Genomic DNA, 23,857 nt, shown 5'->3' on the forward strand with positions numbered 1-23,857 from the left:
AATTTTTTAATAAACAGTTTTTATCTTGAGCCTGAAGTGTCAGAGGAAAATATCTTTGCCCCCTAGTAATTCAGCATTGTTTAGAATATATATATATATATATATATATATATATATTTGCTTTTGAACCCTTTTGTAACAACTCCATTGCTTTATTTTAGAATATTTTTTAAATAACCCATATCCTTTAAAATTCATGGATTTAAGAAGCTTGTAGATTTAATGTAACTTTGTTTTATAATTATGCATTCTCTAAACAATGACATGTTAAAAGAATGAGATGTTTTAATTTCATTGTATTTTTGAAAGAATATAATAAAACTTTTTACATGGAGTGTATGTACTCTTTACTTTAAAAAAGGAATCTTTATTCTAATAGAAAAGTTGATTTGTTTCCTCTCTTAGAAAGAAATCACAAATGGCAAAATTACACTGAAGAATTAAGCTAATGGTTAACTTTTAGAGGCTATAATTTGGAACCTGAAAGTGTTTATTCTTAATTAAATGGCAGTTTGAGAGAATAGTTTGAATCTTCTTTTATTTTCTGACTACCATCAAAACAGCAGAAGAAGGAATAGTTTTTTGGTTTTTGTTTTTACAAATAAATACTGTTCCTGTTCTACATTATTTGTTTGTTTTGTGTGTGTGTGTGTGTGTGTGTGTGTGTGTGTGTGTGTGTGTGTGTGTTATAAGCAAGAATAGCTGTTATCTAATTAAATCTTCATGTAAATGTAACCTTCATGGGTATATGTGGTGATTTTTTAAATTTGGAAAAATGTTTCACATTTTTGAACATCATCTTACCTAAATATTGCATTTGTTGTTTTATTAGAAATATTCATGGAAAAAATAAGCTGTTAAATCTAATTTTTTTTTTAAAGTCAACTTTTATTCTTATAAACACAAATTCTGTTGTGGAAATACAAAGTCTTTGTCACCCCTCTCTATAAGCAGTAAAACCTATGGGTATAAAGTTTACTTTTTATTCATTAATCTTTTTTAACTTCAAGTCTTTCTGTGAAATATTTGAAATTTCATATTCACATCTCAGAGAATCACTGAGTCTCTGCTATATTCGTTTGCCTTAAACATTCTGTGTAAGCACAATATGTTGGTATTCAGTGCATAGACACTTTGCCTTCTACACCTTCTCTGTCCTTGATCAGATTCTAGCTTGAAAATTTTAAAGTAAGTTATTCTGAGCATTGTTCATGAAGGATGGGAGTCAGACATCCTGCTTCTTGTGGTTTGGGATTCAATTAGCTGTCTGCTTTCCTTGGTCTGACCATTTGAAATATGCAGATCATTGGGTCCCTAGTAAGATTGGAGTCTTTGTTAAGCTGTTGGACCACAAGGGGGAAAGGATTCTTTAAACATTTGTAAGTGTGATAACACAATAAAATTGTTCATGTGTTAACCAGTCATTTTTTTCTTCATATTATGTGCTTTTTTTAAAGTGGAACTTTAGTGGTATCTTAACAGTAGATAAGAATAGTTAGATTAGGTTAACAGAGACCTGGAAATGTCCGAATGTTACATGTTTTCAGATTTTGATGTGATGTGTTTATTTGTATCTCTGCTGCCCATCAGCAGAAGTTACTTTATTAGATATCCTAGAGGAACTTATAATTTTGGACCCAGTTAGGAGAAATGTTAATAAACAGAAAACTCTGACAAGTTGTATTTCCAGAGTAGGGAAGTTCATCCTCAATTTGATGTTTATTTTTTAAAAATATACTAAAACATAGTCAAGATAGAGTTTCTATATAAAATATGATGAATGTTCAGTATAAAAGATTGACATTATATAGAGTCCATTTCCGTTCTTTAAACTGTGACCCGAAGTCCTTTTGTTAATCTTGAATCTTAAAGCTTTCATCGGATCTTTCTATGTCTCCACTGTCCAAATAACACTTTGCTTAGCTTCAGAGTTGAAAGCCAGTATTTCCTGACATGGTATATACCAGATGTTATGAGATGATATAGCACACTGGACAAAGAATATTTTCTCACATTATCCATTAATATTTTTTTTCCTAGGACTTTGCGTCTCGGGCTAAGTTAGCAGTTCAGAACATGGTACAGAAGGTTGGATTTTTTGGAATTTTGGCCTGTGCTTCAGTAAGTGAATTTTATTAAAAATGAGAAATTTCAGTAAATGGGAGTTTGTGTTTTGATTTTATTTACCTTTAAAGATAATACTACAGAATGAACAGAAATAACTTCTCTTTATGCCTCCAGTTCTGCTTTAGTTAATCATTCATCTTGCTCATTGAGTGAGCTGTTTTCTATGGTGTCTTGTTTATTGACTTATATGCATTCCATCACACAATGATGAATTCAGACTTAAATAGCTTGCCTCATTGATAGCAAAAAAGTCAAAATCCATCTTCCCCATGAAGAATTTATAATAACTTTCCTTTAACCAAGTAGTGATGGCTTAGTATGTTCCATGGAGTTATATGGGTGGACTCTTTATGCCCATTTTCCAAGGATTAGTTAGTTCCATGGTAGAACTAGATTGGTGCAATGAAACTTGTTTTAGGTAATTAGTTACTGTCTAACTATTAGGAATACCTGTCATTGAGAAAGACTTTTGGCCATTGCAAACAAAGTAATTGTGTGAAATTTAACTAATAGCTTAAATATATCTATTTTTTTGACTGACAGATTCAACCAGGTATGTACTTTTATAGTTATGAAAACAAATATATACATTTGAGCCACAGTTAGTGGAGGCAGGGATTCATTTAGTTCAGTTTAATCCCCAATATTCTTTTAAATTATCAGCCTTGCAGAGTTTTTGTAACATCAATGAGCTCACTACAGTTTTAATTGACCCCATCTGTGTTTACTATACTTTTCCCTGCCTTACTTATCTTTTGTCTTCTTCCATGTATCACTAGGTCAAGGAGAGATAAATGTGGTCCTTTACTAGAAAAGAGAGGCAGAGGTTATGAAATCTCTTTTGGCACTCAATCCAATTTCCAGCCCTCAATCTGTGATTCTTTATAATGGCTTGAGGTTTTATGAATTAACTAACTAGTTTATAGAAGTACATTAAATAATGAATGAAAGAACATCCTTTGGCTAATGTATAAAGCAACTTGTGTTTATCAGTTCCTTAAGCAAGTGGTAGATTTTAAGAAATTCCACGAATTAGACCCTTGAAGTTATACCCTCTATTTTATTAATTCAGTTTTATGAATGGTCCCCATCTTATTTTCAAAGTCTGTCCTATTTTCCTTAGTAAGGCTGACTGAGAAAATGGCTTCTGTTGTGCTGTTTTGAGTCCTGACAGCTTCCTAAAATTTTTCCTTTTTTTATATAATCTTCTGTAGTACTTGTAATTGATTGACTAGTGGTAAACTAGTAATAATGCCTAATTACTATGAACCAGTAAAATTAGCTTTCTAAACTAGCCGTGATGATTTTGGAACCTTAGACAAGGTAGCATGTAACACAGAATGATGGCTTATTGTTCCTCGAACCAGTTTCTCATCTCTCATTTCCTGTGCCTAGAATCCACTTCCTCCTGACTTTTGCCCTTTCAGATCCCTTCAAGGCTCAGCTCAAGTACTACCTTTCTTCCCAAATTGTCTTGTATCTATTTTATATATAAATCTTTATGTTTACATGTTGCCTCCTTTCCCTTGATTTTAAACTCCTTAAGGGTAAGGACTTTTAACTTTGTCGTTCTGTTACCAGTGTCTAGTACTGAGCCTGGTACACATATTAAGATCTTAGTAAAGTGTGATTTTTCTACTTATGGAGTATTAGGAATCCTTCCCCCTTCCCCCCCAATGCTTAAGATAAGATGCCCACATATTGAGTTTCAAATAAAAGTGAGTTCTGCTAATTACTTCAGTCTTTAACACCTAAATCAAGAGAAATAAAAGCCATAGAGATTCAAATATTACTTTATAGGTTTTCTAAAATCTAATTTTCTTTTATATTTTCAGTTAAGCTACCAAGAGAATAGATAGCATATATGCCCAGAAATTTAATTATTTGACCATAGCTTCTCAACTCAAAGCAGAGAGAGACCCTTGTTGACTATATGTAAATATTGTAGAATTCCAATTATGATCCTTTTTTATTTTTGAAACTCATATCTTATATTTTAAAAATTCATTTTAGTCCCCAAAAGGAAACTGGCAGTAGGAAAGATTTGTACAGATTTTAAAGGGAATACAACACAGTGGGAATAAGACCAATTGAGGGGTAATGAGACCTGGATTCTCATCAGCTCTGCCACTTACTAGCCATGAGACCTTGGGTAAAGTCATTACACATTTTCAGACCTCGGTTTCCTCTTGTCAGATGAAAAGGAGTGTGCTAGATAAAATTCTAATGCCTTTTTGATGTTGAACATTCAGTGACTCTGATTCTGATGCAATGATTTGAGGCATTGAAGGTTGAAAAAGAAGAAAAATGCTTTTCAAATTTTAGTATTAATAAAATAACACTTGTTGTATTATGGTTGTACTTTACTTTTGAAAACACCTGTTCAGACATCTTTTTAAACCGATTGACTCTATTCTGCCTATGTTTTGGAAGAGAATTACTTTATTTCATCAATTTTCCAATGGTTAGTACCACTCTCAACAGAGCAGTAAGCTTCTTGGAAGGAAAATGGAGTGGTCAAAAACTGTTTATGGTTTCTGTTCATTCTAAAATTATAACATCTTTTAGCATTCCTGAAATTTGGGAAAGGTATTACATGTGATCAGTCTTTCTTGGAACTGTCTGTTCAAGGTGTATCTGAAGTTGTGGGCTGTAATAGCATGTTTGACAGTGTTTTAAAATATATCCTGTAACCATAAAGTCTTAAGGCTCACAGAAGTGAAATAAAAAGCAGTTTTTAAAGCTGAAAAAATGTCAATAAATTTATCTCTGTGTCTGTTTGTTGAATTGCATGTTTAACTTTTTTGAACAGGTATATTATCATACTCAAAAGATATAAATACCTGCCAAGTCATATTCCTGCTTGGGGCTAAATTAGATGTTAGTACTCTGGCCACAATAGAAATGTTTTTTAGAATCTTATCTTATTGTTCATCTAATTATACCCTTAAAGTAACATTAAGCCAATGAATTACTAAATACCAGTAAAATGGAACTAGACTGCTAGGGATCCCATGGCTTTATGCAGTGCCAGTCTGATGAAATGGAAGTCCTAGGTTCTCAATTAGGGTAGTCTTATATGGAACTGTAACAAGAGACAATAAAGTATAAGATGGATACACAGCAGAGATAATACAGTTATAATACAAAAACAGTTAATTTCCCTTATCTACATTTTAGAAGTCATTTGGAAAGTAGGGAATTAAATGGGACAGATTTTAAAGTATAAAGACATATACCAATAATCAGTGCATGCTTTTTTGGTTATTTTAGTTGAGTGGGCTTTTTACTTTTATCATTTTTCTTCCATTCTTCCTTCTTAGATTCCAAACCCTCTCTTTGATCTGGCAGGAATAACATGTGGACATTTCCTTGTTCCCTTTTGGACCTTCTTTGGTGCAACCCTTATTGGGAAAGCAGTAGTTAAGATGCACATCCAGGTAAGTGTATTGTGTCTTAATCCATAAGACCAAACAGAAACCTAAAAAAGTATTTCCACTGGTCCCTTTTGGTGACCTAACATTATATCTTCTTTTGAACAGTAGTTTTCTTAGGGATTTTAAGGTACTCTGAAGGAAAGTAAATTTCTGGAAGGTTTCTCTCATTTGAAAAATTGGTCCCTCAAATTATTTTCCCCCTAGTTCAAACCCCAATCACTAATAGCACCGCAGATCTTAGGGATTAAATCAAGTCACCTACTGAGAATTTTTAGCAATTTGGAGATGTTCCACTGGGGGCCATGAATGTTATGTTAGGGTTCAAGTTTACCAGACATAAACAGAGAGACTATTATTTTCTTTCATTGACATTCATTTTCTCATATATAATCTATTTAGCATTTCCTGCCATGGTACCAAAATCCTTTCCTGAAAACCAGCCAGATGTTAGTGTTGGGGAGAATGGGGTAGAAGTAGCTACCAGTCAGCCTAGAAGATGTGGGCTGTGGTTAGAGAAGTAACAATCTGTTTGTGCCTAGAGCTACTGTTAAAATGAAGTTGGAAGTAAAGGTGGAGAAGGAGGTGGGGAGGGGAGAGAAAGAGTACTACAACAACAACAACAGCAACAACAACAAAAACCCACAAAGACAGGACAGTGGATATAAACAGTGCAGGGGAATAAGGAGACATTAGGAATGGCTGCTATAGAAATAAAGGTGGGTAGAAAGGATTTCCCACATTAATTTAGTCTTCCTTGTTTGCTGCTCCTTTCTTTAAATGTATACCTTACATTGTACTATGAAAAGTTTGTACTAGCAGGCAGTACTCATTTAATCAGCATAACATTTTTAAGCACTTACTCTATGCAAAGGCTCTGGAACATAAAGGCAAAAATAAAAAATTTCGAGACCTCAAAGAGCTTTTGCTTAGGGATTCAGGACATACATTGTAAATAAAGGTAATTTGATGAGTTAGAGAGCCATTAACAATGGGGAGATTAAGAGAAGGACTCACAGAAATGATACCTGAACTGAATCTTGAAGGAAGATATGGATTCTAAAAGACAGAAATGATCATGGAGTACGTTCCAGACCTGGGGGATGGTTTCTGAAAAATACGCATAGATAAGAGAGGGAATGTTGAGTTCAGGGTAGAACTGGTCATCTAGATCAGAAGTGTCAAACTCAGCTGGGCCATACATGACCCCCATAACTCCCAAATGTGGCCTGAACCAGGTTAAACTGCAATTGGAAAATATTTAACAAAATAAAAATACAATAAAATAAAGATCATGTTAATTTATGGTTTTCTAAGTCAGTATACAATCCACAAGGAACCCTTTCTATTGAGTTTGACACCATTTATGTAGATTGCGTAGAATTTATTTTTTGGTGAGGGCTGGTATTGTGAAGTAAGGCTTAAAAGATAAGTTGGGGGGCAGCTAGGTGGCACAGTGGATAGAGCACCGGCCCTGGATTCAGGAATACCTGAGTTCAAATCCGGCCTCAGACACGTAACACTTACTAGCTGTGTGACCCTGGTCAAGTCACTTTACCCCATTGCCTAGCAAAAAAAAAAATTTAAAAAGATGGGAATTCATCCCAGGGGGAAGCTTTATATGTATTCGGGGGGGGGGGCCTTTAGTGAGAACTCAAAGCTTATTTACCATCAGAGGATTCAGATTGGTGAGAAACTTTTACATGTAATGAATATGGGAAGGCTTTCATCCAGCGATCGCCTCTTAGTGTCCATGAAAGAATTCATATTGGAAAGAAACCTAATGAATGCCATTAGTTGCCATAAAGTTGTTAGAATACTCATCCCTTATTGTACATCAGAGAATCCACGCTGAAGAGAAACCTTGTGAATTCAATCAATGTGGTAAATCCTTCAGGCAGCAATTATCCTTTATCTTCCATCAGAAAATTCATACTGGGGGCAGCTAGGTGTTGCAGTGGATAGAGCACTAGCCTTGAAGTCAGGAGGACCTGAGTTCAAATCCAGCCTCAGACCAAACACTTGACACTGACTGGCTGTGTGACCCCGGGCAAGTCACTTAACCCCAATTGCCTTAAAAAACAACAAAAAAGAAAGAAAGAAAGAAAATTCATATTGGAGAGAAATCTTATCATTGTAATGAATGTGAAAAGGGTTTCATACAGAATACAGAATTTGTTAGAAGAAAATTTATTCTAGGCAGAAGTACCCACAGGTATTCCTGCAAAATAGACATAAGTAAAATATTTGCCTTGCAAACAACCCAAATATCAAAAAAGGTAAATAAGTAATTATCAAAAACAATAATAAGTAATGAAATAAATTACTCCATGTTTAGGGGTTATTTTTTTTAATGAGATAATTCTGACTTGCAAAAGAAAAAGAAATGAAAAATTGTCAAGATATAAAGGACACATTGAAATAAAGATCTGATTAGAATTTAAACAGGTAGAGTGAAGGTAAAGGAATAGAATAGCACAATAAACTAAATCCCATAACATCCCTTTAAGTAAATCAAGTTTGTTTGTTTGTTTGTTTGTTGTGGGGCAAAATTGCAGAATAGAAGAGTACATAAATGAGGACTGTGGGGATAGAGGACAGAGAGGAAAGAGTGTTATACCATGGGTGAAGAGGGGAGGCATTTCTATACCCCTATCATCTCTCAGAAAGAAGAAAATCTATGGGAGAATAGAAGAGACCACAAAAAGGAAGAGATTTAAATTGGGGGAATGTTTTAACTCCCTAACAAGGAGGAGGGCATTACTAAAGAACACCCAGTGAGAGAAGAGGTGATGGAAGATAAGGACCTTACAATGGCTTTAACCTGGAGGGAGTTATACTGGGAGACAGTCTTTTCTGAGAGTTTTGTCATCATGGACATCATCCTGTTGTGGGACAAAGGGAAATAAATATTAGCTGCTGGAGGCAGCTGGCATCCATATTGGACCCAGAAATGAGATGCTATAGCCAATGGAAAGATAAACCATCATGGGGAGGGCAGTGAACAGAATTAAATTGCATAGGGACACAAGTTATTTTCTCCCATGGGGCACTGCTTCATCCATGTTACTTCCCACATGAATTGATACTTCCAAAGAGAGGTGAACAACAAAAAAAGACATCATGGCACAAGATCTATAAAGTAATAACATAGAAATTGGTTAAAAGACAGAGAGCTTCAGTATGATACTTCAGAAAATTTAACTCCATGAGAAACACAAAGAGGTTATAAATGAGGAGATAGACTACAAATCAAAGAATAAAAAGAGAAAAGAACAAAACCAAGGAATTCTTTTTAGAAAAAAGTTACAGAAAAAATTTATCATCAAAAAAAAAAAGTTGAAAGGGAGAAGAGGAAGGGGATTTTGAACTAACCACTACTTACCTGAGGGGGGCGGGGAAAGGGGGAAGAAATAAATATCTAAATAACCACAGGAAAACAAATAATTGAAATCACAAACTAGGGAAAACAGGAGTAGGGGCCCAGATGGGAAAGAGGGCCTGTGGAAATAGGGTTGTATTAAAGTAGTTTAAGCAACACTAATCCTAGTGATAAGGTATTGACTTCAAAGAGGAAGGGGAGGATTAAAATAATCTTTTTTTGAAAAGCAGTGCTAGAGATACAAATAAAAGGAAACATAAAGCTAACTCATAACTTTAAATATGAATGAACTAAATCCAATAAAATGAGAGTGACAGAATAAGTTTTAAAAAACACAATTCCAAAGTTATTGCGGACAGAAAATACATCCAACAGGTAAAGACATGCATAGAATCAAAATGAAAGACTGGAACAAAATTTATGCAACAGGTCAATCAATAAGCATTTATTACGTGCCCCCTGAAAAGCATGAGTTTTAATTATGCTATCAGATAAAGTAAAAGTAAAAGCTCACAATATCAATAGAGATAAATAAGAAAATTAATTTTTTGTTCTGGGTTTAAATAGAAAAAAAGAACATTTTTACGTATGTGGCATAAAAGAGGAGCGCGTATGAAAATGTAAATCTAATTCATACCATTTGCTTTCTTTAAAAGTATATAATAAATTCCATGAATTATAGGTTTCATTGGCCCTCTTTTTTGTATCATTATTGATAGTTCCATCAAAATCCTCCCCCCTTTAAAAAAAGAAAGCAAAACACACACACAAATAAGCATAGTCAAGCAAACTAAATTAACGTAGTGGCCATGTCAAAAACTTGTCTCTTACTGTCCCTTGAGTGTCTGTAAGGAAGTGGGCAGCGTATTTCATCCCACATTTTCTGGAAACATTTTGTTTACTGCATTGATCAGAGTTCAATGTTGTTCTTGTATAAATTGGTCTCCTAATTCTGCTGAAGTTCATACTACCCAGGATTTTCAGAAGTATTCTTTTTTTGTCATTTCTTATGATGGAATAATATTTAGTTGCATTCATATGCCACAGTTTGTTTAGCCATTCAGGTGATGGGCATCGTCCCCCCATACCTTTAATTATAGTTCTTTTTTTTCCCCTTTTAATCCACCCTTCAAAATCAGCAAGTTACTTGCAAAGGTTACTAACTAGGTATCATCCTCCTTCTTCCCTACCCTACTCATTGAGTTTGTTGTATTTCTATACCAGACTGTATGTTTACCTCTTCTTTCTTTTAAATAAGAGTAAAGTTCATCTGATGTTCCCTTCCCTCGTCTCTTTCTCCATGTATATATACTCTTCAGTACTCTTATATTCTCTTACTCTGGTGTTCTCACCACTCTAAATATGAGAAATAGCAAGTCCCACCCCTTTCTTCTTCTTTTCCACACTACTGTACTCCTTTTATCCTCCTTCTCTTTCTCTTCCCCACACCCTCCTGACAGAACCAGTCTGCCCCTCCCCAGAGGTCCTCTGTTTTTCTGGTTTGTGTTTTTTTAATTAATTAAATTATTTATTTTTAGTTTTCATCACTCACTTTTATAAGATTTTGAGTTCTAAATTCCTCCCTTCCCCTTTTCCTACTCTGTTTTTCTTTTTTAAACTCCTTTAATAACTTTTAAAACATTAGAGTTCTGAAGGGACACTTGTTTCTTCTCTCTCTGTGAGTATGTTAGCACTATATCATCATACAGCTTCTTCCAGTTGCTCAAATATTTCATAGTTCTTATTTCCTAGTCCCTGCTCATGTCTGGCATGTCTTCCTTTAAGTCTCAGCTAAAATTCTACCTAAAATCCTCTGGTGTTCAAAGCCCTTCACAACCTAACCCTTCTCCTGTCTTTCCAATCTTCTTACACCTTAGTCCTCAATACATATTCTTTAATCCAATGACACTGGCCACATGGCTGTTCCTGGAACAAGACACTCCATCTCTTGGCTCCAGGAATTTTCTCTGTCTGTTCACTATTCCTAGAATGCTCTCCCTTATCCATGTCATGCTGCTGTCTTTCTCTAGCTTCTTTAGCTCTCAACTAAAAATCAGTTTTCCATAGGAAGCCCTTCCCATCCCCTCTTAATTCTAGTGCCTTTCCTCTTTCAGTTATTTCCTATTTTTCCTGTATGTGTGTGTGTATGTATATGTGTGTGTGTGTGTATGTGTGTGTATATGTATATATAGCTTGTTAGTATATATTGCATGTTCTCTCCTCCATTAGACTGAGTTCCCTTGAGAGCAGAGTGTTTTGTTTTATTTTGTTTGTTTACTTCTTTTTGCATCTTCAGTGCTTGACATACTGCCTGGCACATAGCAAACAATGTTGATTGGCTTACTCAGGTCTTTTCAGAAATATTTGAAAGTTCAATAGTCCACTAAAGGACCATTTTTTTCTCCAATATGATTATTCCCAGCTTTGCAGGCTAAGTTATTGTTAGTTGTAAGCCTATATCTTCTGCTTTTGGAATTTTATATTCCAATATTTCTTGCTTTTAGTAGAAGCTTCCAGGTCTTGTATGATACTGACTGTGGTCCTTGGTCCATGAACTACTCCTTTTTGGATGCTTAAGTATTTTTTCTTTGACATGGGAGCCCAGGATTTTGGCTAAATATTCCAGAGTCCTTTCCTTTAGGGTTTTCTTCAGGAGGTAATTGATGGATTTCTTTTCTTTTCCCTTTTCCCTCTTGATTTAATCAAATCCGGGCAGTTTGATTTATGATTTCTTAGAATATAGGGTTTTTTTAAATCATGTATTTCAGGAAGTTCAGTGATTCCTAAATTACACTTGGCTTCTTTTCCAGGTCAGTTTTTTATATCAAATATCTTATATTTTCTTTTTTTCCCCATCTTTTGATTTTGTTTTGATATTTCTTGCTGTCTCATAGAATGATTGATTTCTGTTTTGTCCATTCTCATTTTCAGGGAATCTGTTACTTGGGTATGGTTTAACATTTTCTCTTTATTCTCCTTCCAGTTATTTCTGCCAAAATTTTTATTTCAGTTTTGGCATCATGCTTTATTTTTCTTAGGAATTTACACAGTCTTTGTGAAATATCTATTTTTCCGTTGGAGTCTCTATTTGTAGTTGTTACCGAGCTAATTCCTTTTTGGCAATCTCTAAAGTTACAATAATTTTTTATGCTGATTAAGGGTTTTCTTTGGTTTATTCATCCCTCCAGTTTTAGTTGCTGAATTTGGGCTTTGTGACAGAGCTGGGCTTCTCCTCTCCTGCTGTGCTTTTGAGTGGGGTGGTTGGCTTGTGTGATCTTGCCTTGAGTTACTTGGGTTCCTCCACATGACCTCATCATCAGCTGAAACTACTCTTTTTAATGTTACCAGTTATCTCTTAATTACCATATTTCATGGCTCTTAATCCTCATTCTCAGTCCTCTGCAGCCTTTGACACTACTGATCACCCTCTTCACCTATATATTCTCTTCTGTATTCCTCTGAGGGAATAAGTATTTATATAGCACCTACTATGTGTCACACACTGTGCTAAGCCCTTGACAAATATCATCTCATTTCATCTTCATAACAACTCTGTGAGGCAGATGGTAGTTTTATCCCCATGTTTACAGTTGAAGAAATTGAAGTAGAGTTTAAGTGATTTGCCCAGTGTTACATGGCTGGTAAGTGTCTGAAAGCAGATTCAAATTCAGATCTTCCTGACTCCTAGCCAAGTGCTCTATTTGCAGTGCCATGAGCTGCCACCGCACCATTCTCCTTTGCTAGATCTTCATCCAGGTCACGGCCAATACCTGTCTCTCAAATCTCATCCTAAGGCTACTTTTCATCTCCCTCTATACTATATCACTTTGTGATCTCATCAGCTCCCATGAGTTCAGTTATCATCTATATGCAGATGATTCTTAGATCTATATATCTAGCCCTAGTCTCTTTTCTGAGCTTCAGTCTGTCATCACCAAATGCCTTTTAGACATCTCAGATTGGATATCCCATGTATATCTCAAACTAGACCTGTCCAAAATGGAACTCATTTTTCAAACGCCAACATCTCCCCTAATCATACTTCCCTATTACTGTAAAGGGCACAGCAGCTGTGCTCCCCAACACCCAAGCCTCAGTATCATCCTTAACTCTTCACTCTTACCCCTCATATCCAGTCTATTGCTAAATCTTGTCATTTCTACATTAACAACGTCTCTAATATAGGTTTCCTGTCTACTCACACAGCCTGGTGCAGGCCCTTATCACATCATGCCTGACAATTCCAATAATCTGCCGATTAGTCTCTGTCTCAAGTCTCTTGCCACTTCATTCTATCCTGCACTCAGCTGCCAGTGGTTTTCCTTAAGCAGAGATCTGACCATGTTTCACTCCCCCTGTTCAGTGAACTCTAGTGGCTCCCTGTTACTTTCAGGGTGAAATATAAATGCTGTGTAAGGCCATTCGTGACCAGTCTCCTTTCTATCTTTACACTTTTCTTACACTTTACTCCCCTCTATTGCTTCTAAAATGCAGTGACATTGCCCTTTTCGGTGTTCTTCAGATACTACACTCCATCTCCTGATACCCAAAAAGTGGTTTCAGATAAATACCTTGAGGCTGGCTTTGAGGGGGAATCATATAAATTGATATCTAAAAGGGAGAGGAGTTCTTTGAATTTTACAAATTATTTATTCTCTTGGACTGATCTGGCTATGTCTCCCTCACCTGGGACTTGGAGTGCTGTACCTATATTATCTTGTTTGTATTTAGTAAAAGATTCTTTTAAAATTATTATTTGATTGATTTATCATAATTTATTCAACCTCTTCAGATCCTAAATCTTTATATTTGTTGTCAGCTAGCATTTGGCCTAAAAGATGTCAAGGATAATAAGGACTAAGAAAGGCAGTTGGATTTAACAATTAAAAGAGTATTGATATAAAATGAATTGAACATGGGGTTTCTGGGGCAGCTAGGTGGCACAGTGAATAGAGAACCAGCCCCAGAGTCAGAAAGGCCTGAATTCAAATGTGACCTCAGACACTTGACACTCACTAGCTGTGTGACTCTGGACAAGTCACTTAACCCCAATTGCCCTCCGCCCCCAAAAAATGGAGTTTCTTTTTAAAGGGGGGGTGTTGTAACAATAGCACATGGTGTTTTGTTGTTGTTTTTTGTTTTGCTTTTTGGTGAAGCAGTCAGGGTTAAGTGACTTGCCCAGGGTCACACAGCTAGTAAGTGTCAAGTGTCTGAGATTAGATTTGAACTCAGGTCCTCCTGAACCTCCTGGTTCTCTGTTCACTGTACCACCTAGCTGGCCCAGGACATGTTTCTGAAGGAAGGTCAAGAACAGTAAGGACTTATCTCTGCTCTGATATGATTTCTCAGTAATTACAAATGTTCTTTTGTCCTTGATCTCCCTATTGTTGCTTGACATTTTATTCTTAGAGCAATATTAGTGACTAAAGTTGCTTCTATTTGTCCAGTTCTGGTCATATTTTTTAATATTAGACATTGGTTTATTTCTTGAATCTGTCATTTTCTCAATTGTACCCATAGACACCCCAAATTCCAAGGACATTGTTGGTTTTTTATGGAAATTATTAACTATGAAAATTTTATGTTACACATTATAGAGTAAAAATAATTATAAGAACATTAAAATATTGGTTGCTTAGTAGGAATTTCAATATACATTATAACAGAAAGGCATTATGAAAAGCAAAATATGTTATAAATAAGACTTATCAGCTTAATATTTAAACCAAAGTATTTTTTGTTTGTTTTTTAGGTCATTGGGGTTAAGTGACTTGCCCAGGGTCACACAGCTAGTAAGTGTCAAGTGTTTGATCTGAGGCTAGATTTGAACTCAGGTTCTCCTGACTTCTGGGCTGGTGCTCTGTCCACTGCGCCACCTAGCCGCCCCCAAAGTATTTTTAAAATACTTAAAATAATGCTAAATTAAATTGCAGGAGTTAAGGGTCAGGAGGATGAGCAGAAGACCTTTTAACGTATTTTTAAGTGCAATTTTGAATCATTCTCCTAGATAACATAAGATTTACTTGTTGACATTTGATACTACTCCCCTTCCCCCTGTCTTCCTACCAAGGATCCTTTTTTAAAGAAAGAGATTGATTTTAAACCTCTTGGATAGCTGCAGTAACATCAAGTTATTTCTGGGTAACGCCTTTCCTCCATAACACAAATTTCTCCAGCTCAGCCATTTACTTGTCCTGCTTTAACACTTTCTGAATGTAGTTACCTTTTTTCTACCCACTGGCAAAATCCATGAATCTAAAAACATCCTATAGTATCCTATTTTAAGAACATGTACATTTATTCATTTAGTTGATTTAGGATTAGTGTAAGATAAGCATTTATTTGCCCATATGGACAAAAGCCTAACATCAATTTGTCATTGAAGGGAAAGAATCTTTTTAGCTTTTCTCCTACATTAAGGCAAATAGAGGGTATGTTTGTTATGTTCCATTGTATCATAGTTACATACTTCATAAAGGCATGTAACTTGATGTACATCCAGATGTAGCTTAGGCAACAAACATTTCTCAGTACTTGGTAAGCAATTTTAGTTGGTATTATAAACATCTTTAACCATTATTGAAATAATAACAGAAATACACAAAAAAAACCTTTTGGTGTTCAAGCAATCTACCTATTTCTTCACTTTTCACCCTCTTGTTCCTTATATTTTTCTTAGCTTAAGTTAGGACAACTTTCTGATATATGCATTAAGCAATTTATGTTGTCTTTTGCCAGCTGTAATCCCTGTCCTGAAAAATACCAGTTGGCTTAGCTATTTACCATGTCAGGGAAGGATGCCTCTTTCCTTTCTGTTCTCTGCTTGTTCAGTGGACCCTTGAGGACAGCCATTGACTTTCTCCTAGTCAGGGGTCAGAATAAGGGTTTTGACCTAATTAGCAGTTCACTAAGAACCTTTCAAGACTGCTTCTTGCTCTGCAGTTTGCAGACCTCTTAGCTTCCATTAGTTTGTGCCTTCTGATCCCTCTTTCTCCCCCACTCCCACTCCCTTTCCCATGTGGCATGTGTACTTTTATGTGGTTGAGTGTGGCTGTTTGGGGTGCTTTTTTCCCAATTTTGTTTATTTTGTAGTAACCCCACTTGGACCTCAAACCTGAGAGACTCTGGGAGACACATACTGTTCCCTGTCTGAGACATTGTTTTGTTGTACCCAGCACAATGTATTTTCAGGCTGCTGTAAAGAAAGAGAAAATACTGTGTTGTATTTGAGAGATTAAATTGTGCAATAATCTGGATATCTCACTGTATTTTGAATGTTAAGAAATGACAATAGAATAGACTTGTGATAGTAAAATTGAGTAGCAAGACCATTAAGTATGTTTATTAGTAGAAGATTTTTTGCTCTATTTAGCTGTCTTCTAATGTACCAGAAAGTCTCCATTAATGCTTTTTCACATAAATGATCTTCATTCAACCCATAATCTCCTTTTTTTGTGTGATATCACCACTTATATGCCTTAGTTGATAAAAGTCAACATCCTTCCAGTAATCATCTGGTATTTTTGCATAATAAGCAAGCATATAGACTTGTAAAGTCAGCTATAGAACTATCCACTTAATCTCAGTGTACCAAGCAGTTATCTAAGACTATAAATTGCTGAACAGGTGCTAATTTTCATTGGTAAAGGGAGTTTTATAGTTTATGTGTATATAATTTATTATTCATTTCTAGGACAGATTTTAAAACTCTATTATTATACTAATTGTTTTCTCTGTGTAACAAGTATATGCTAATCCATCCTTAAAAATAATCTCTGATATGGAGTGGATGAAGATTTCTACTGAGAAGATAAAAAAGACATCTTATGCTTGGACAAGCTAGTAAAACATTTTTTATGAATTTGCAAGGGATTTTTTGTTTTTAATAATTGGCAAGCTTATTTTAGTCTCAGAATGACACACTTTTATCATTCTAGCATATACTAAGAGTATAATGTAGAAATCTAGAATTACTCTCACTAGGTCTAAGGTGGACCATCGGGAATGGTTGTAGGAAAACACCTATCATTAAAATTCAGTATTCACCAAACCAGGACTAATTCTACTAAATGGCCTAATAATGTATCATTTCACCTTTGTATATCTTCCTGTCACATGTAACAAGTAGTAAACATTTCCTATGGTCCATGTCACATACCTTAGAAGGATGAATGTCATCTATACGCATGAGTCCAAACTGGTTTAGAGTATGAGTCTAGAAATCCTGGGGTAATTGTTAGTGATTCCTAACATTTCCTCAGTCAAGGAGACCCGTACTCCAGTCTAGTGTTGTAAAGGCCCTGGATTGGACTTGTATGATTTATCAAGGCACTTAGATTACATCCATAATCTGGATATCCTGTGACAAGTTGGTACTTCAGAGGTGAGCCATTCAGCACCCTGTGTCTAGTCATTTAATGCAGTAGGCTTCAAACTTTTCTAGGCATGCACCCCCAATATACGTGTATTTACTTATTCACAAATGTGTATGTATGTATGTATGTATGTGTGTGTATATATATATGCATACACATTTATACATATGTATATACACATATACTACTATACACAAAATAAAAGTTAAAGAAAGATGAAATATTTGATCCTAAGTGTCATTGTTGTTGTTGTTCATCCTTCATTCTCAAAGAGGACCTGTGACATCACAAGTGATGTCTTGACTTGCGCATGAATTGAATTTAAGTAATGCAGAGCTACACAAGGGGAAGAGGAGTTGATTGGACTGTTTCTAGGCTTGGATATGAGTTCTTTGCATGTTCTTTCAGACTAAATAAAAACCAGTCCCATACCTCATCACTTGGGGCCCAAGTGTTTGTGATGGTAAATTAGGCCCTCTTATCTCCTAAAGTCAATAGAGAACCACTGGAGTTTGAACAGGGGAGTGATAATAGACTTGTGCTTTAGAAATGCCATTTTGTAAGAGGGTACAGCATGTATTAGAGTGGTAAGAGAATTGAGGCAGAGAGACAAATTAGGAGGCTCTGTAGTAGTCCAGGTAAAAGGTGATAAAGATCTGAATGAGAGTTGTAACTAATGGTTGGAGAATAGATCTGAGAGATGTTGTGAATATAAAATGAATGAGAATTACCAGATGATTGGATGTGTGGTGTGAGGGAGAGTGAGAAGTCAAAGATGACACTGAGGTTGTGAATCTGAGTGACTAAAAGGATAGTGGTGCCCTCAACAGAAATAGGAAAGTTTAGAGGGGTGCAGGGTTTGGGAGGGGAGAGTGTAATAATAGGTGCAGTGCAGATCACAGCTTATCCATGCATCCTCTTCCTGTGTGACTCACTTTTAATCCCATTTAAAACAAAACAGGAGGCAGGGCTCTTACTCAGGAGTCAATCAGTGCTCAAGAGCACAAAGCCCACTGAGGAATGCCAGGAGGTGATCTGGGGGACAGGATGTGGGTACACTAGGGACAAGGGGAATTTAGCTGCTTTTGGTGTGGTTATACCATCATGGTTAGGTTGTAGTTCCAGGATCAAAAGAGGAGACAGAGACTGGGAGCTTGCATAGCCATGGGAGGCCAGCAGCAAGAGAGGTTGGAGTGAGGGAATGTTGGGTGATAATAAGTAAAGGGGGGCAACTGGAATTTTGTTTGTGTAGGGGTAGGATGTAACCCACATTCCCATCCTTTAATTAGGAGTCATGCCATGGCCCACTAGGGGTACAAGTTTTCACCTTGGAGAACACTGGTTTAATGATACATTTCATTCAAGGAATATATCAAAATAATTCTGAAATGTCCAGCAAAAACTCTTTCCAGTCTTTGGTTTCATGACTCATGTTTTCCCATCCAGATATGGTTATAAGCTTGATGAGGCTTGGAAAGAAGTTTCCTAGCATTATGCTTGGGGAAAAAATTCTTAGAATGTGGAAATATTAAGAGTAAAATGAAAAATCATAGATAGGTAGCACTTGACCATATTTATTTTTGCCTGTTATGTTATTTAAAAAGAAGAGTTGGAAAAGTCCTTGGGAGGATTCTTGCCTTTGAATAGTGCTAGCATAAAGCATTGGGAATTGTGATACTGTGTCTTTTGATAGAGTAAATATTCCTTTGACCAAAGTTTTCTTTCTTACAGAAACTCTTCGTTATTATAACTTTCAGCAAACACATAGTGGAACAGATGGTGGCTCTCATTGGGTGAGTAATTATAAAACTAATAGTATCTTTTCTGTTTGAATGAAAGGAAACACGCAGGAGGTTGAAATGAGATAATGTCTTTGAGAAAATCTTTTATTTCTGGAATTGCAAAAGGCTTTTGACAAAGAACTGATTATGTTGTTGTATACGTGGCTCGTATTTTTTACTAGGCTATAAGCTTTGTGAGGGCAAGGACTTAATTTTTATTCTTCTTTGTGTTGCCCACAACACCTACTATGGTACTTTGCACTCAATAAATATTATTAAAATGAATACTAAATACTAGTTGAGTTGGTGACTTTAGACTTTGAGCTCCTATCCCCTTTTGTCCCATGGCAGAGTAGTGTGGAATTCACATGGCCTTTGTTTACATTTAATCTGGCTACTTATTCTTCTAGTCATAAATTATATTTGAAAAAATCTTGAAGGTTTGTGTATGTTTTATAATTACAAAATTATAAAACCTGTATCATTCCAGAGAAAGAGGAACTTAGGTTTGTAACATATGAATCTAGCTCCTTTTCCCGCACCCATTTTTCTTAATAAATTTTGTAATGTAACATGTTAACTAGTTATTAATCAACAAGGATTTTTTAAGTGCCTGCTATATAGTAGGCACTGTGCTAGACAGTAGGTACAAATAAAATAAATGAAAAAATTCTAAAATGTGGCCTTGTTTGAAAAGGCTTCTGTGTGTCACATAACAGTACTACTTTGGGACAACATTGAAAATTCTTATTAATTTTTAGAAGATAAACTATGTCTTTCCCGAACAGATACTTTTATTTTCCAGTCTTTAACATTAGGAAGTAAGCCAAACCAACTTCAGTGTATGGTCTAAGTGACTCTATTACTGTAATATAGGCTTAATTTTGATAAAACAGCATAGAAAACTCTCATTTTGTTCAGTTGAATAGTTCGTTTTTCATCTGGCCTGGCCTATGCAATTGAAATGAAAATAGTATTTAGAGGTGAATGCAGTCATCTTAAAAACTTACTCTTTTTTTTTAGATAAATAATATTTCCCCCCAATTAACATGTAAAGACAATTTTTAACATTTTTTTCTCAGATTTTGAATTCCAAATTTTCTTGCTCCCTTCCCTCTCCCTTCCTTGAGATAGTAAGCAATTTGATATAAATTATACATGTCCAATCATGGAAAACATTTCTGTTAGTCATTTGTGAAAGAAGACACAGACCCAAAAGGGAAAAAAAAAGTGAAAAATAGTGTGCTTGGTCTGCATTCAGATTCCATCAGTTGTTTCTCTGAGGTGGAAAGCATTTTTTTATCATGAGTCCCTTGAAATTGCCTCAAATCATTGTCTTGCTGAGAGTAGCTAAGTCATTCACAGTTGATCATCATACAATATTGCTGTTACTATGTATGATGGTCTCCTGGTTCTTCTCACTTCAGTTTGCATCATTTTGTGTAAGTCTTTCTAGGAAAAAATTACTTTCTTGAAAGCAATTTATGAACCATGTATTTCTGGAAATGCTGACTACGTAAAAAATGTAACTTTTAATATATAGAAGTAAAAGTTGTGTTTCACAAGGCATGTCTGAGGAGCAGTGTACTTGGGAATTTTTTTCAGATTTATCATCAGATTTATTACTCCCCAAGCTGCTGGTTAGAAGCATGGATTATAATTTGTACATTAACTTTTTTTCAATATTAGATCATTTTGGGAAGTACTTAACAATACTTGTATTCATTGGTACATGTACCTGTCTTGAAGTTGGGGTCCAGGGTATTATGAGATCTTTAATGGCTGGTTCTCTGTAAAGAGAAGATGGTATGGAATTAATAACCTTGCTCCACAGAAAAGAGTTTACGAGTATACTAGCTCACTTTAGAAAGGAGGAAGGTGAATTTTCTCGCCCATTCAAGTTATTCTCTCTAGTAGTCAAGCCCATGCTTTTTTTTTTTTGCACAAAGAAAGCACCGTCTTATGTTTTCAGGGAATTGTTGTTCTGCCTGATTATAAAACCCTGAAGTACCTGCAGCTTATACATGTGAAGGAGGGATGTGACATCCAGGTTTTTTCTGCTGTTGTCACAATTAAGTCAGCAAGCTTTTATCAAGTACCTACGATGTGCTAAGTACTGTGCTAAGCACTGGGAGATACAAAGAAAGGCAAAAACATGGTCCTTGGCCTCAAGGAACTCACATTCTAATGGGAGAAAGAACAGCCTAGTGGGAGAGACCCACAAAGGGAAGGCATTTGTTGGTATTTTACGTCACAATCTCTTACCAGATAGTCATACAAAATAAATAACTGCTACGTATTTTGTACTGACAGAATTATTATCCTAACCACATTTGTGAGAGTCATATGGACAAAGCTGTTGTGATCCATTTCTCATAAATTAAAAAGGCAGAGGTAACTTGCCATACATCATTAAACAAATCATTGGTAGTGCCTAGGCTTTCCCTAACTGATGCTGTGTTTCTAAAACATATATATTATGCTGCTTCCCCGAATTTGTGTAGAATCAAGTTGATCAAATCTATCTTCATCCTTAGACCAACACATCTGATACTCAGTTCCATTTGAGAATGCTTTTCCGTACTAGTAGTAGTTCTCTCCCTGCCCCCATACTTCCCATCCCCTAAAATATCTAGTGTTCCTGCTGTCCGGAGATCGTTTTTCATCAAGTTGCTTTAACATATTCAAGACTTTACTAGATCAGATTTTTATTAAATTAGATGGCTGATGTCATGGTTTAACTATGTTCTCAGGAGTCAGATGTCGGAATGTCCTGGTATCCTCAAGTTTTCCCCAGCACTGTCTGCTGGGATTACCTCATCAATCTTTTTGCTCCGTAGTATATAAAACATTATAAACAACCGGACTTGGCTGCTCAACTTAGTCCTTCACTACTGAATTACAGACAATATCTTTTTAATCTTTAAGGCAGTAATAGCATTTTAAAATCGCATTCTCTCCATCAATCTGGTTTAAAACAGTTGACTTTTCTGAGATTTTTAAAAACATAAATGTTAAAAATTAGTGAGCAGCCTTACTGATGCCCAGACTAGAGATTAAGTTGATGCAGAGAAGATGAGTTATTAGGAGGCCTGAGCTTGTGATTTCATATCCTTGACCTAACTCTGACAAGTAGATGAAGTGTTCTCTTCCAGAAAGGAAAATGAGGAAATAGTCTGCTTGTTTTTATTACCAGATAGAGTACTGAGCTTATTGAAAATAATGCCTATAAAATGTGATAGTAGAACACTCTTGAATAAAATTGTCTTTCCAAGTCACCCTCACACGCTCTCCCCTTGGGTAATCTCAAATCTGTTGGATACTTCACTTCTGAGGATTCATTTATGTTTTCCCCCTTATCTCATTCTACATTTATTAGACAAAATTTGTATTTTAGTAAAAGCAAAGACTAATTACTTCATCACTTAGGTTATATTGCAAGTTTTAGGCGCTGGCAAAGGTATTAATCCTTGGTAATACAGAGAAAATATCATCTCTTCATTCCTACTAAAAATCTTTGTGTAAACTAATACAGATTGGTTAGCTTAGCACACATCTTTTGCATGATAATTCCCACACTTCAATGGAAAACACTTAAAGGCATAATAGAGAGAAATGAATGTTCAAACAATGGAAAACCAGTTATCAGTTCAGATTAGAAAAGAGAATGCAGTGCACCAAGACAAAGTTAGAGAAGAAAGTCAGTCTCACGAATAAGGGAGAGCCAGATAGAGTGATAACACTTTTGCTTTATATAATCTCAGTCTAGCCTCTGATGTGAAAAAATAATTTTGGCCACCAGGTTTGGCCAGCCCCTGCCCAACAGCACAACCAGAACCACAATTCCCACAGTTAAAATCACAGTAAGATTTAAGCTTGCATGACTGTCCCACACAGTGCAAAAAGTTCCTTCTGTGTACAACTTCTGCCTGTCTGGCTCTGCTGGAGATAAAACAGTGCAGACTATAGCAAAATTGAACAGTGGGTGAGATTTGTTTCTAATGTCCATTTTCCCCTTCAGTGGCATCACTTTTCCCTTTCCCTGCTCTTCTCAGGGTGCAGTATGCCTTCCAGTTGTCTTAAGTCCTTATAATTACTCTGAAGGGATCTGATAACTTAATTCATACTTGAACTAAAAGTAATTTACGACAGTATTTTAACTCTGAAGCGGCTGCATTTTGAAAGACTTTGTATCCTATAAAAGAGATTTGAAGTAAAAGAATATAGGTGGGGAGATATATTTTGGAGAGGAAAGGAATCTTTTCTTTGCTGTGAAATTGCATTCTGCCTAAGGTTAGTGCTGGAGATGAGCCTTTTATTTTAGGGCAAGGCTTCTTAACTTCTTGTCTGTGGTCTTTTAAAAACAGTATATTGATAACTGTATTTCAGTATACTTGATTGCCTTTGTAATTCTAAGAACTTTATTTTATGCATTTCCAAACAGTCTGAGGAGTTCATATATAAGCTTTACCACACTGCTAAAAAAGGTCCCTCATCAAAAAAAAAATAAACTAAGGTTAAAACCCCTGTTTTAGCAAGAAAGGCAGGAATAGATCAGAAGGAGTGATGTGGTAATCTTTTATTCCCTCTATTCCCCCAAACCTTTCCCACCCAGAGAGGTTGAACTTTATAAGTGATGGGCCACCATTTCCTGTCCCAGCATCAAGAGCCATTCATCAACTGGCTGTTCCCCATCATACTGCCTTGAGAATCTCAGATGCTAGACATCAGATCTGATTCTTCTGTACCATTTTACTG

General features: G+C 35.7%; 1 protein-coding gene across 3 annotated transcripts in view; it reads left to right on the forward strand.

The window, feature by feature from the left end:
• The window catches only part of VMP1 (vacuole membrane protein 1), a 138,919-nt gene that overhangs the window by 97,844 nt on the left and 17,218 nt on the right, over positions 1-23,857 (forward strand). For all 3 annotated transcript variants that reach the window (XM_020991832.2, XM_020991833.2, XM_020991834.2), the window contains 3 exons: positions 2,041-2,121; positions 5,451-5,567; positions 19,050-19,111. In XM_020991832.2, coding sequence (XP_020847491.1) covers positions 2,041-2,121; positions 5,451-5,567; positions 19,050-19,111 — 260 coding nt within the window. The remainder of the gene's footprint in view (positions 1-2,040; positions 2,122-5,450; positions 5,568-19,049; positions 19,112-23,857) is intronic.

The sequence above is a fragment of the Phascolarctos cinereus genome, unplaced genomic scaffold, assembly GCF_003287225.1.
Source record: "Phascolarctos cinereus isolate Bilbo 61053 unplaced genomic scaffold, phaCin_HiC Scaffold_5;HRSCAF=322, whole genome shotgun sequence".
Taxonomy (NCBI): Eukaryota; Metazoa; Chordata; class Mammalia; order Diprotodontia; family Phascolarctidae; genus Phascolarctos; species Phascolarctos cinereus.